At 39.5% G+C, this 10,406-nt stretch overlaps 1 protein-coding gene across 1 annotated transcript; it reads right to left on the minus strand.

Moving 5' to 3' along the window:
* Positions 1–5,237: 5,237 nt before the first annotated feature.
* LOC144662937 (homeobox protein ARX-like) lies at positions 5,238–10,289 on the minus strand. The gene is given in 5 exon segments (XM_078523870.1): positions 5,238–6,546; positions 6,549–6,872; positions 7,690–7,952; positions 8,356–8,571; positions 8,891–10,289. Coding segments are annotated over 4 exon segments (951 nt in total). The 5' UTR covers positions 8,507–8,571; positions 8,891–10,289; the 3' UTR covers positions 5,238–6,333.
* Positions 10,290–10,406: the final 117 nt, after the last annotated feature.

The raw sequence follows: 10,406 nt of genomic DNA on the forward strand, positions 1-10,406 counted from the left end.
TATTTTACTACATAAAGTTAAGGAAAATTTGAGCTGGCCTTTAACATCCAAAATAGCCAAACTTTAGATCCTCGTCTCTTTCTTGATAATCAAAGTTTTTCAATGCGGTTCATCCAGTTTAAAAGGCCAAGGCTTGTTGTTTACAAATATCGGTATTTAAGCGATGTAGCTGCAATATTTGTATTAGAGCGAATGGTTGGACTTTACCAAATTTCACAATCCGGCCAATGGCCATCGAGGCCACCAGAAGGTGTAAAAGGTTTTCCTCCAGATTTCATAAAGAAAACAATTTTTCTCCAGTCTAATTCCATATTTGTTACTTACTTATAATAAGAAATTACTGGAGGGATTTTGAGCGAATTCTATTTACTGAGCCAAATTAAGTTTGTGGATCTAAAGGAGACATTCTCTTAACATCTTTTTTTATATAAAATGTTATAATTACTTTTTACTACCTTATTCTTACTTATTTTCGCGAGTACTAATTTTCGCGAAATTTAGTACGCGCGAAGAAAACATTGCGCGAAATTTAAATACCATATCGTATATCATAAGGAAATTTTTTTTTTAATTGTTTGGAACTGCAACTGTCTACCTTTGAGAATATCTTTTCGTCTTGTTTTTGACTAGCACCCTTCCTCTGATTACTGTTTCGCTCTAGTAAATTGGCCTAAACCTCTTTGGTACAGTCACCAAAGTTTCCGTTTGCAGGCTTCTTGTAGTTACATTGAGCCAGACTTTTGTACGTTTCCAGTAGTTACTTAATCCGATCACTGACTACTGCTCCATAAATCACCAACAAAATCGCGAAATTTAATACACTTTTTCTCAAATTTTTCTTGCAATCGCGAAAATTAATACTCGCGAAATTCGGCTCTCGAACTTTCGCGAAATTAATTACGCGCGAAAATTAGTAAGAATAAGGTAGTTAAGTTTTTTGCCAGAAGTTTTTATTTATCAGTGCTAGTAATTTTTTTTTAAAAAAAATACGAATTTCCATGCGACCCTATAAAGTCAAGACAGACAAAGCGCACCTTTCACAGCGTGCAGAAGAAGTGATTTGTGCTAGGAAAAAAACTTCCCCCAAGGAAGAAAACTGGCTGTATACTCCCCGTTCTTTAAAGAAATGTTTTTTTTAAAAGGTGCCGTGCCAAAGGTTTAAGAATTTAAGTAAGCTTAGGGGCGTTTTGTCTTTAGGGCGTTTCGACCTACATTCCCTCGCATAAACAAAGTCAAGAATAGTGAAATAGAACGTAACATTTAATGAATAAAAATATATTGAACATGATGCAGCTCAATCCAGAATCAGGTATGATACAGTGAATCAGATCAAGGTAAAGTGTCAACACTTAGCTGTTTTGTGGTCAGCATGTAAGTAAGAATGTGTACGTTTGTTGAGGATTACTCCCCTCCCCCCCCCCCCCTCTCCCAGTCCAACTCTATCACACACTAAAGAGAGAGTGCGATAGACTGTTCAAACAAAAATCGTGCGTATCTCGGGCTTTCCAAGCACTAGAAAGGCAAAATAAGGACACCAGGTAAGGTTTCAAATATAATCGTCAACGATTTTCGGATTAAAGTTTGATGAAAAACTGGAGATTTCTACAGCTCAAACTCTCGTGACATGGGGAAAGTAATGCCTGTTGTTTTCGGAGAGAGAAAAATGTATTTTTAGGTGCGAAAAAAGACCAGCTACGATTTTCGAAGATGGCAACAGTGGCTCGAAAGTTCGGGTGTATAATATTTCGTTCCCTAAAATTTTCTAAAGTTTGAAAGTTCAGCTTGCGTATAACGTAAAAGCGGTGTTCCCACGCCTATAGTAAAATTTTCTCGTTGGGTGCCCCTGGGTACAATTCTCAGCTGACGAGTAGTCTGTATCTGTCAAAACTGTAAGGTAGGCATGCCGTGTAATTCATTTCAGATTTAAACACGGCAACCGCTCGATCTAATCCGGAGTCCAGCGCACTATTAACCCACTAGGCCGCCGTGAACCGTATAGACGAAGAAATGATTTCGCGTTGAGCAGCGAGGTATAAGGACCGTCAGACGGTGACATTACCATCGTCCCTGCGGATGACCTGGGAGAGACATTCCATCACTAGCTGTTTGTATAGTTCCACTTTCCTTGATGACCAAGCTGGTCACTGGGTTTGGAGATCTTCCGTATTATTTGTTTGCTTTGTCTCGGCGACGTGCCCCTATAAAGGAGACAGGATTTTTGGCCTGTTTCTCGGCGGGTGAACTGCAAAACAGTCGTACTTGTATCAGTTTGGCGCGCGTGCTCTGTCTGTTTTGGAGCCACTGTTAACGATCGGTTAAGCGGTGGTTTAACGATTTTAGAGAAAAAAACGTTTGTTTTGCAGTCTACTCGGCGTGTAAAACAAGAGCTGACTCCCAAAAAAAAAAAAAAGAAGATGCTCTCGCAGGCTAGCATTCTGTAGACGTTGTTGCTTTATGCTTAAATCAGTACCACAACTAAATGAGCACTGCTCAAGCTGCTGCAGGTTTTAACCTGCCATCTAGACATCATGGATTGTTTAACGGGTGGATTACGCTTCCCTTCCGGATAAATCACTTTCCAAAGGGCAAGTGTTAACAAACAGCTACCTTATCGTTTCTTATTTTTGTGGGACTTAATTTTCGCGATTTTAAAAACATCGCAAAATTAAGTTCCCGCGAAAATAAGTAACAACAAGGTATTTAATGTATCTGTAAATAGCTGTTTTGAGAATGGTTGCCCCACACAAGAGTATAAGTGAGTTTTTGCAAAGATTGTACTGAAATACCTGTTCACTTGGCGGTCACTTGGGATCAGGCGTCTTTTTGAAAGGAAGAAGGCTGATAAGAAGGGACGGAGGGTATAATCGCAGGTTAGTTTGACGGCCGTGGACCGCCCTTCAATGGGGATGATTCCTTACCCGAGGTTATTGTTTTATTTTCTTTTGAAATTGTTCATTGTTTTCATTCTAGACTCCGCTTAGTACAGTTCCTGAACTCTCTCTCTCCTCCGCGCACCCTTTATAGGGGTTGAAGGGGGTTAAACATTAAAAAGTCTAGGATAACTGGCATGCGCATGCTCAGAAATCCGCCATCTTTTCCCCCCTTAACCGGGAGGAAAAAAAAACCATACTTGGCAGCACTTTGGAAAACGCGCGCGCACATATGACGAGTTCAACTACACGACCGTGTACTAGAGCAGTTTTCAATTGAGTGTCGTAAAACCAAAACCAAAGTAATTCTCCGCCATCGAGGCAGCATTCTAACCATAAAATAAATTCCACGGGAAAGCGGGGGGGGGTTTTTTTTTTTTTTAAAGGGGGGGGTAACAATATTAAAAAAAAAAAAAAAAATAAAAAAAAAACCCTAACGGCCAAAACACCAAGCGCTATCCGTCAACTACCCCTGGTATTTTGTACCTGTTTATTGCATTGGCTTTGGATTCAATTTAGCGCAGTTTTTTCTTGCATTTATTCTCGCGCTTGGACGCGCAATTGAATTTTTCATTTGAGCGAGCAATTTTAACCCTAGCCGGTCCCAAGCAAATAACTCCTCACTCCTCGTTTCTGATTGGTTCGTTTTAAGCATGGACATGCAAGTTATCCTTGACTCTCTCTTCTCGCGCCTCGGTTCAACCCCTAAAAAGAGCGCGCAGAAGAGAGAGTTTAATTCAGGGACTGGACTAGGCTCCGCTGAGTACGTTTAGTTTTGCTAAATTACCGGTACGTTAAAATTCGTCGGTTACTCTTTCTTTTCTTCAGGGACACCGGAACAAAGCCTCACAGGCCAACACATTTTACGAAACTGTTCGGTACAATTACGTGACAAATGCAGGCGATTGCTCTGATTCGTCCCCAGTCTAATTGCAAAACATGAAGACGAGTCAGGATGATTGCTAAAACTGGTTTGATGCAGTGTGAAAATAGCAAAGACAATTCAAACAATGGGTCCTCAAGTCCTGAGATCTCTCAACATGCCGAATTGTGACGCGGATAAGGGGCGTATGCCTTTGGCCTTTTCCGCGTCTGGAAATAGGACACGGGTGCACGCTGAGTAACTTTAATGAGATACCAAGTCAGTGATATTCGCAGCTTTTGGCTTAACCCTTTCTTTTTCGCCAAGCAAAACAGTCGTTTCTAAGCTAAGAATTACTTATAGGAGCCCTGACCTAGTGTAAAACTCGCACATTGTTTCTTTGCACGAAAGAAATGTTTAAAATCGACATTTATTATTCTTTAAACTATATAAATTATACTGAGCAAAAACGACGTAACAACATTTAAAGCAGTACGTCTCGTCTGGAAAAGCCGAAACATCGATAAATGTGTGACTCGAAGCTAAATTAGCAGTTACGAGTCAGGATGGAAGTCAAAATGATTTGCAATTATGACAAAGTGAAATTACCTATCTTATTAATCGGTGGAAGAAAAAGAATCAAAAGAAATATTTTATCTATAATCGTTAATCGTTTTAGCGGCAAACGACTTCAGAATTAGTTATCAAGTATTGCTTTCTCCAAACAAAATGATTAGTTTACAGACAAGCTAATACTAACAGAATACCAAATGAATATTTGTGGCTTGTTGTTTTGGTGTGAAAAAGACAGCCGAGCGCCAAATTCGCACGAGACTTATTGAGTATGCTTGTTATTATACTGGGGAATGATCGAAGTTCGTAAATAAAGCTATGACAACGAACTTTAAAGGAAACCAGGATTTTATAACAGCAGTTTTATCTCGCAGTTTGGTTATTCTTTAAAGAGGTAAACACAGAAAGGCAAAAAATTTGTGGCGGGCGGGCTATCGACCAGACAAACCATCTCATGTGTCGTTTGTAGCTTTCTGTTATTATATTAAAAGTCAAGAATTTGAAAAGCTCCACTGATATGCTCAAATTTAAATCAGATTTTTTGAAACGGGTGCAAAATGCCCTACATTTATTCAACAGTATTGACTGTGTGTGATGTATAGTAGTGAAAGTAAGAAAAAAAATCTCAGAAAACACTTCAACAGGTGAATACGAGTCGGCCTCGACACTGAAATTCGCGGCACACCAAAAATATCACATTTCAAACAATATTGGGAAGTTTAATGAATAGTTACTTTGCCAATGTTGTTCAAAGCTCTTCAAACCTTCAAATCTTACGACCACAAGTCATACCAAATAGACGATTTATTGAAAGATAAAGCTCCACTTAAGTAGCCGCAACCACTAAATTGGACAAAAATCATATTCATCACTTTTTGTAAGTTTAATGATTTTTATTCAAATTGGATGAGAATTAAGAGAAAGCTACCTCTTTCCTCTGTTAACTGTCGCAGGGCAACGCTTATCCGCTTCGTAAAACACGCAATGTTAGCAAATCTATAATCCTCTTGTAAATCTCATTTAACAAGCAAAAAGAACGCCGTCTTGAGTTAAGAGCGGCGCCATTCCAAGTGCTAATAACTTAGTGATTTTGCAGGGAAGTTCAATGAAACAAGGTATACAAGAAAGCCAATCACAAGCTACAAAACTAATCGAATCTCACGCCGGTAATTAAAACTCGTTGATTACATATCACTGTTTTGCTTAAAACGTAATTAAATTATTCAAATTTGTTGTTTTCATAAAAAAGTTCGACTGTTGTCATAACTTAATGATAGCGTGCTTTGTACGTCCATTAAATGCGCCCAAAACTTGAGTAAATTTTCCACACGAGCCAAGTTTAAGGGTGTTATTACCCATCAATCCGTGTGAGACAGGTGCTGACCGGTGTCCCTTCCAAATAAGGCAAGCTTGTAATATCAGGTGGTAGCTTCGCTGTAATCGATTCACCAATTATCTCACTGATAGATTGTCTAATGCGACTAATTCCTTGATAATCCCAGTCTTGTACCCCTTCCCGCTATCCTATTAGTAAAGTAATATTTTTTGTTGACGTGAACAAAGCTGCCGACAGCGGTACTATGGTTGATGGTTCCTCAGCGTGATTTGTGTGATCCCGTGTTAAGAACTCGTGTGCAAGTAACGCAAACAAAGCCGTTTATTAAATTATTGACCGGGTGGTTATTTCGCACTGAGTCGCACCCCAAACAAATTAGCAACTCTTTAGTTGCTAGACATTCATCACGAACTATTCAAACCTACTGAAACCAAAAACTCTAACCTTAAAAACCAAAGCTTTTTCCAGTTAAAATGTTCATTGGAATAAAGGAATAACTAAATGATAATTTTCTTTTAGAAACTAATTAAAAATTGATATTGTAAGAATAGTTTCACAAGTGGTGTCGATTTTCTCCAGCAAGCGTTCATTCAAGGCATATTGCACGTGTATGAAATATATCAAATACAAATTCATTCCTTGGATGAAAGATAGTTGAACGAAGCGCTATGTTCTCTTGCCCTCATTCTGAGCGCCGCGATACTTGTCGTTCGTCTGTCTCCTGGTTCAACGGGTGAAATGCTTTGAGGAGGAGAACAACGAGACACAACGGGTGAGAATTTAAACACTGGCGATTTATACGCAGAAGATGTGGCAGCCGCGGCCAGAAGTGATCCACTCAGCACAGCTGCTGAGCTGCTGGGTAGTAGTCTGAATGATGGGCGTAATACGGTGAATAAAAATGGGCCATGCTACCTGACTGTGGGCAGGCCGCAGGGTGTAAGGGAAGACGAAGGGCTGGAAAAGAAGGCGGTGGATGAGGCAGTGCGGATGTAAAGCCAGAATCCCATTCTTGGTCATGTGCTCTCTTGATGCCTGTAGTCAGTTCTGAAGTGTAAGCAGATAGTGGTGGTGGTACTAAAGCATTGCTTAATCCAAGTGGAGCATGCAGTCGAACTCCTTGCGCTTTCTCGCGTTTTCGCCATTTGGCTCTTCGGTTCTGAAACCAAACCTGTTTAAAAGAGTTACCATTAACATTATCGCCTTATTATACCAGAAACCCCAACCAATAATGATGGTTTAGGCGGTTACGAAAAAAAAATTCGACTTCTTTACTTCAACTTGTCTTTGTAAATGTTTTTCTTGTCTTCTAACCAGAAACAAATCTAAAATTGACATCAATTTTGCATAACTACTCGAATATCGTTAATGATTGTTTTGAAAGCGAGAGAAACGTAATAAATTGCCAATATAGTAAAGCACTCAGTTTTTATTACAATTAAAGTAGAAACAAAAATTATTCAAAGGGAGTTCGGGTGGACTCAGGATGACTTGTCTAGGCGCATTTGATACAATTTTATAGTAATTTGTCCTCAGCAAGACGCCTAAAGATCTCCAAACTAGCCCAGTGCCGCGCAATAAACAACAATCAAGCTGATATCTGCCGCAAACGACTTTCTACGGAAAGGCCTGTCGTAATTATCCACGCACTTACTAAAATAATTGCTCGTAGCAATTGAATTTCAAGTGTTGTGGAAAATTGCCGTGTAGATTAATTTCCTTGCTGTAATAGCTTTATGATCGTACCACTTATCTCCCATCACTAACAGATGCCTCTCATTTGTGGCGTTTAATTCGTTTCTACTTCTTATCTTTGCCAATAAAGAGGTTTTCGTCCGCAACTAAATTGGAGTATTTAATTAGCCGCGGGGCAAATCAGCTCATAAACCCTTCTAGTGATTTGAACAATAATGCTTGCTATCACCCGTAGATCTACGAATATTGATTCTAAAATATATACTATGGCAAGACGATAAACGACGCTTTACCTGAACGCGAGCTTCAGTCAAATCAATTTTCATAGCCAGTGCCTCTCTGGTAAAAACATCGGGGTAATGCGTCTTAGAGAAGGCTCGTTCTAGTTCTTCTAACTGATAACTCGTGAAAGTTGTGCGGTATCTGCGCTGTTTTCTTTTTCCTGGCGAACATTTGCTGTCATCCGTGTCGTGATCTTCATCTTCGCTTTTCCCTTTTTCATCTTCATTCTCGACTGAGTCCTGCTCACTTGTTATACTCAATTCTAAATCGTTCTCTGTGAACAAGAAAATAAATTGTGGTCTGCTGTTTAGAACGAGTAGAAAAGAGTGAATATTAGATTAATAAAATTAAGGTGATTTGTGTTTAATGCTTGTATGACAATTAGGACTAATCTTCAACACCATAATGAAATGATGGTGGCACAAGCATTTTCCTAAACAGACAAAATTTATCAGGCCAAAAAGCTCGCTCGGTGTTCTTATGTACCAATTATATCACAAACAGTTTTTAAGTTAAGAGAATATATAAATATAATGGCAAAATATTGATGTAGTCCGCCTTGGTTCACGGGGGCAAAATACCACCAGTAGTTAAAACAAAATTTTGTACGCCCTGTTCACTTCCCAGCTTATTTGTGTCTCAATGTTTGAGGCGCCGTGAAGCACTCAATACGCTACCTTGTTGCCTCTCGTCTGTGCTGTGACCCGGCTTATGTGTTGCTTCGTCGATCACTTGTTCCTGTTTTGTTCGCTGTTTGTGTTCATCTTGTCGGTTGAGTCCCAGTAGTCCATCAATAGTGTAAGATGAAGGGATTGCCTTTCCACTCATGTTTCGTGCCGGATCAGCTCTGACAATTGGAATGCGCCAAGACTTGGAAGTGTTTTAATAAAACCCTGTGGACAGACCAACCACATGTGATATGCTATTGGTGTAACACCAATGAAATACTCAGCCGATAATAAAATTAATAAAACTACGAAAGTTCATTAGGGGACGTCATGATACTCGGCGCATATTCTTTACATTTGTAATTAGTTTAATCTCATTTGATCAAATAGCCGACAACAACGTGCAGATGACAGATTCCTCATTAGGAACAAGGCAAAAAAACGAGTACTTTTTACGCCCGTTTTCACGCTAACCTGCAGGGCAGAAAATTCACGGAGCAAGTTAGGAGGTTAAGTGTGTGAAATAACCATGGTATTGACTCACCGGTGTTGAGTTGTTTGTTGGTGATCGTTCTCCCTCTCACAAACCACTTACATGTTGACGATACGCCAGCCAGCCTTTTATCCTCGCTACGAGTCATTTACGGGGTCAAGATCCAAACAAACCTCGCCGTTTTTCCGATTGTGACAGGCCTCTTGTGATTTGTGTTCCGTCGTTGTAATATTTGTCAGCGACAAAATGTGTATTATGAATTCTATCGCACGCTTTGAAGCGTAATCTTCAAATATTCTGTTCCAATAAATATAAATTAAAACCACATTCAACTGTAAATAGGTTTAACAGCTGATATCGGCAGCTGCTCGGAACAATGAGCCGGTAAGAAGGGAATATTGAAAACTTGCACCCATCTCAACATTTTGATTGGGTTAATTAATCACCATTTGTCCCCGTAATTAATTAATTAATACCGTTTATCTTGAGTCGATACAAGCTTCAGAAGCAGCCAATCAGCAAGCTTGGCTATTCAAGCGTTCGAGATGTGCCGCTGTCGAGAATTACACATTATCACATAGGTGTTATTACTTGTTTACCCAGTGCCACAATTCTGAGCGCGGTATGCGTTATTATCATAATAATAAAATGTCTTTTTATCACCAACTCATTCCAATTTAATTAAACTAATAAGCCCGCAAAATCATTGCGCCGGCCACAAACCAAAACCTTCCGCGATAAGAATTTCTCAGTAAAAATGCGTACGTGAAATCGCGAATATTAAAAGTCGTTTTTTGATTGCGGTGTTAATGTTGAAGTCTCCAGCAATGATTTTCACGAGTGCTTTTTCAACAATTAGTTTGTTGTTCCTATGTGCGTAAACAAGAAGAAAAAAAGCAAATACGCGAACAATGTGCCAGTGAATATTAATAGCATAATTGTGTGAAAGGATCGGAATCAACAGTGATAATGTAATAACTATATGTTGTCAAGCCAAGCGTTCGCGTGAAATTAATCAAGTTTATAAATAAAACATCGCACAGGAGGAGTTTCTTTTCCTTTTAAAAGGAACCGAAATGGCTGTTATTGTAAAAATAATCACCCATTATCGCCCAATGTTCGTGAATTGATCAGCTTATAATAACCATAGCCCCAATGCAAATTACCCTATTGTCAAGTCAGACAAAATTTCAAGTGACAGGCTTGAATTGATAAGTAGCCAAGTTAGGGTTGAAATTTTAGGATTACTTAATCTTGTTAGAAACAGTGAGAACAAAATTTACGCCCCCATTATTTTAATACGAAATTGCTTTGATACCTCACTGTTATAGAAACAACAAAGAGACACAAGATCACCAAATCGATGGAGTTGTACGGCGGGCTGTGGCACACGGAGCGTGTAACAAAGGCCACGGACGCGCCACGGCTGGGTGAATTGTTTGTCTTCACTCAAGTGCAAGAAACACATTTCAAACAAACACTTCAGTTGTGAGGTTTTCAATATCCGCTACAAACACACAAGTAAGCCGTGATGGGCCGCCGGCGTCACAGCAAGTAGCTACTCGGC

Source organism: Oculina patagonica, chromosome 8 (genome assembly GCF_052425735.1).
Source record: "Oculina patagonica isolate OP01 chromosome 8, crgOcupat, whole genome shotgun sequence".
Lineage (NCBI taxonomy): Eukaryota > Metazoa > Cnidaria > Anthozoa > Scleractinia > Oculinidae > Oculina > Oculina patagonica.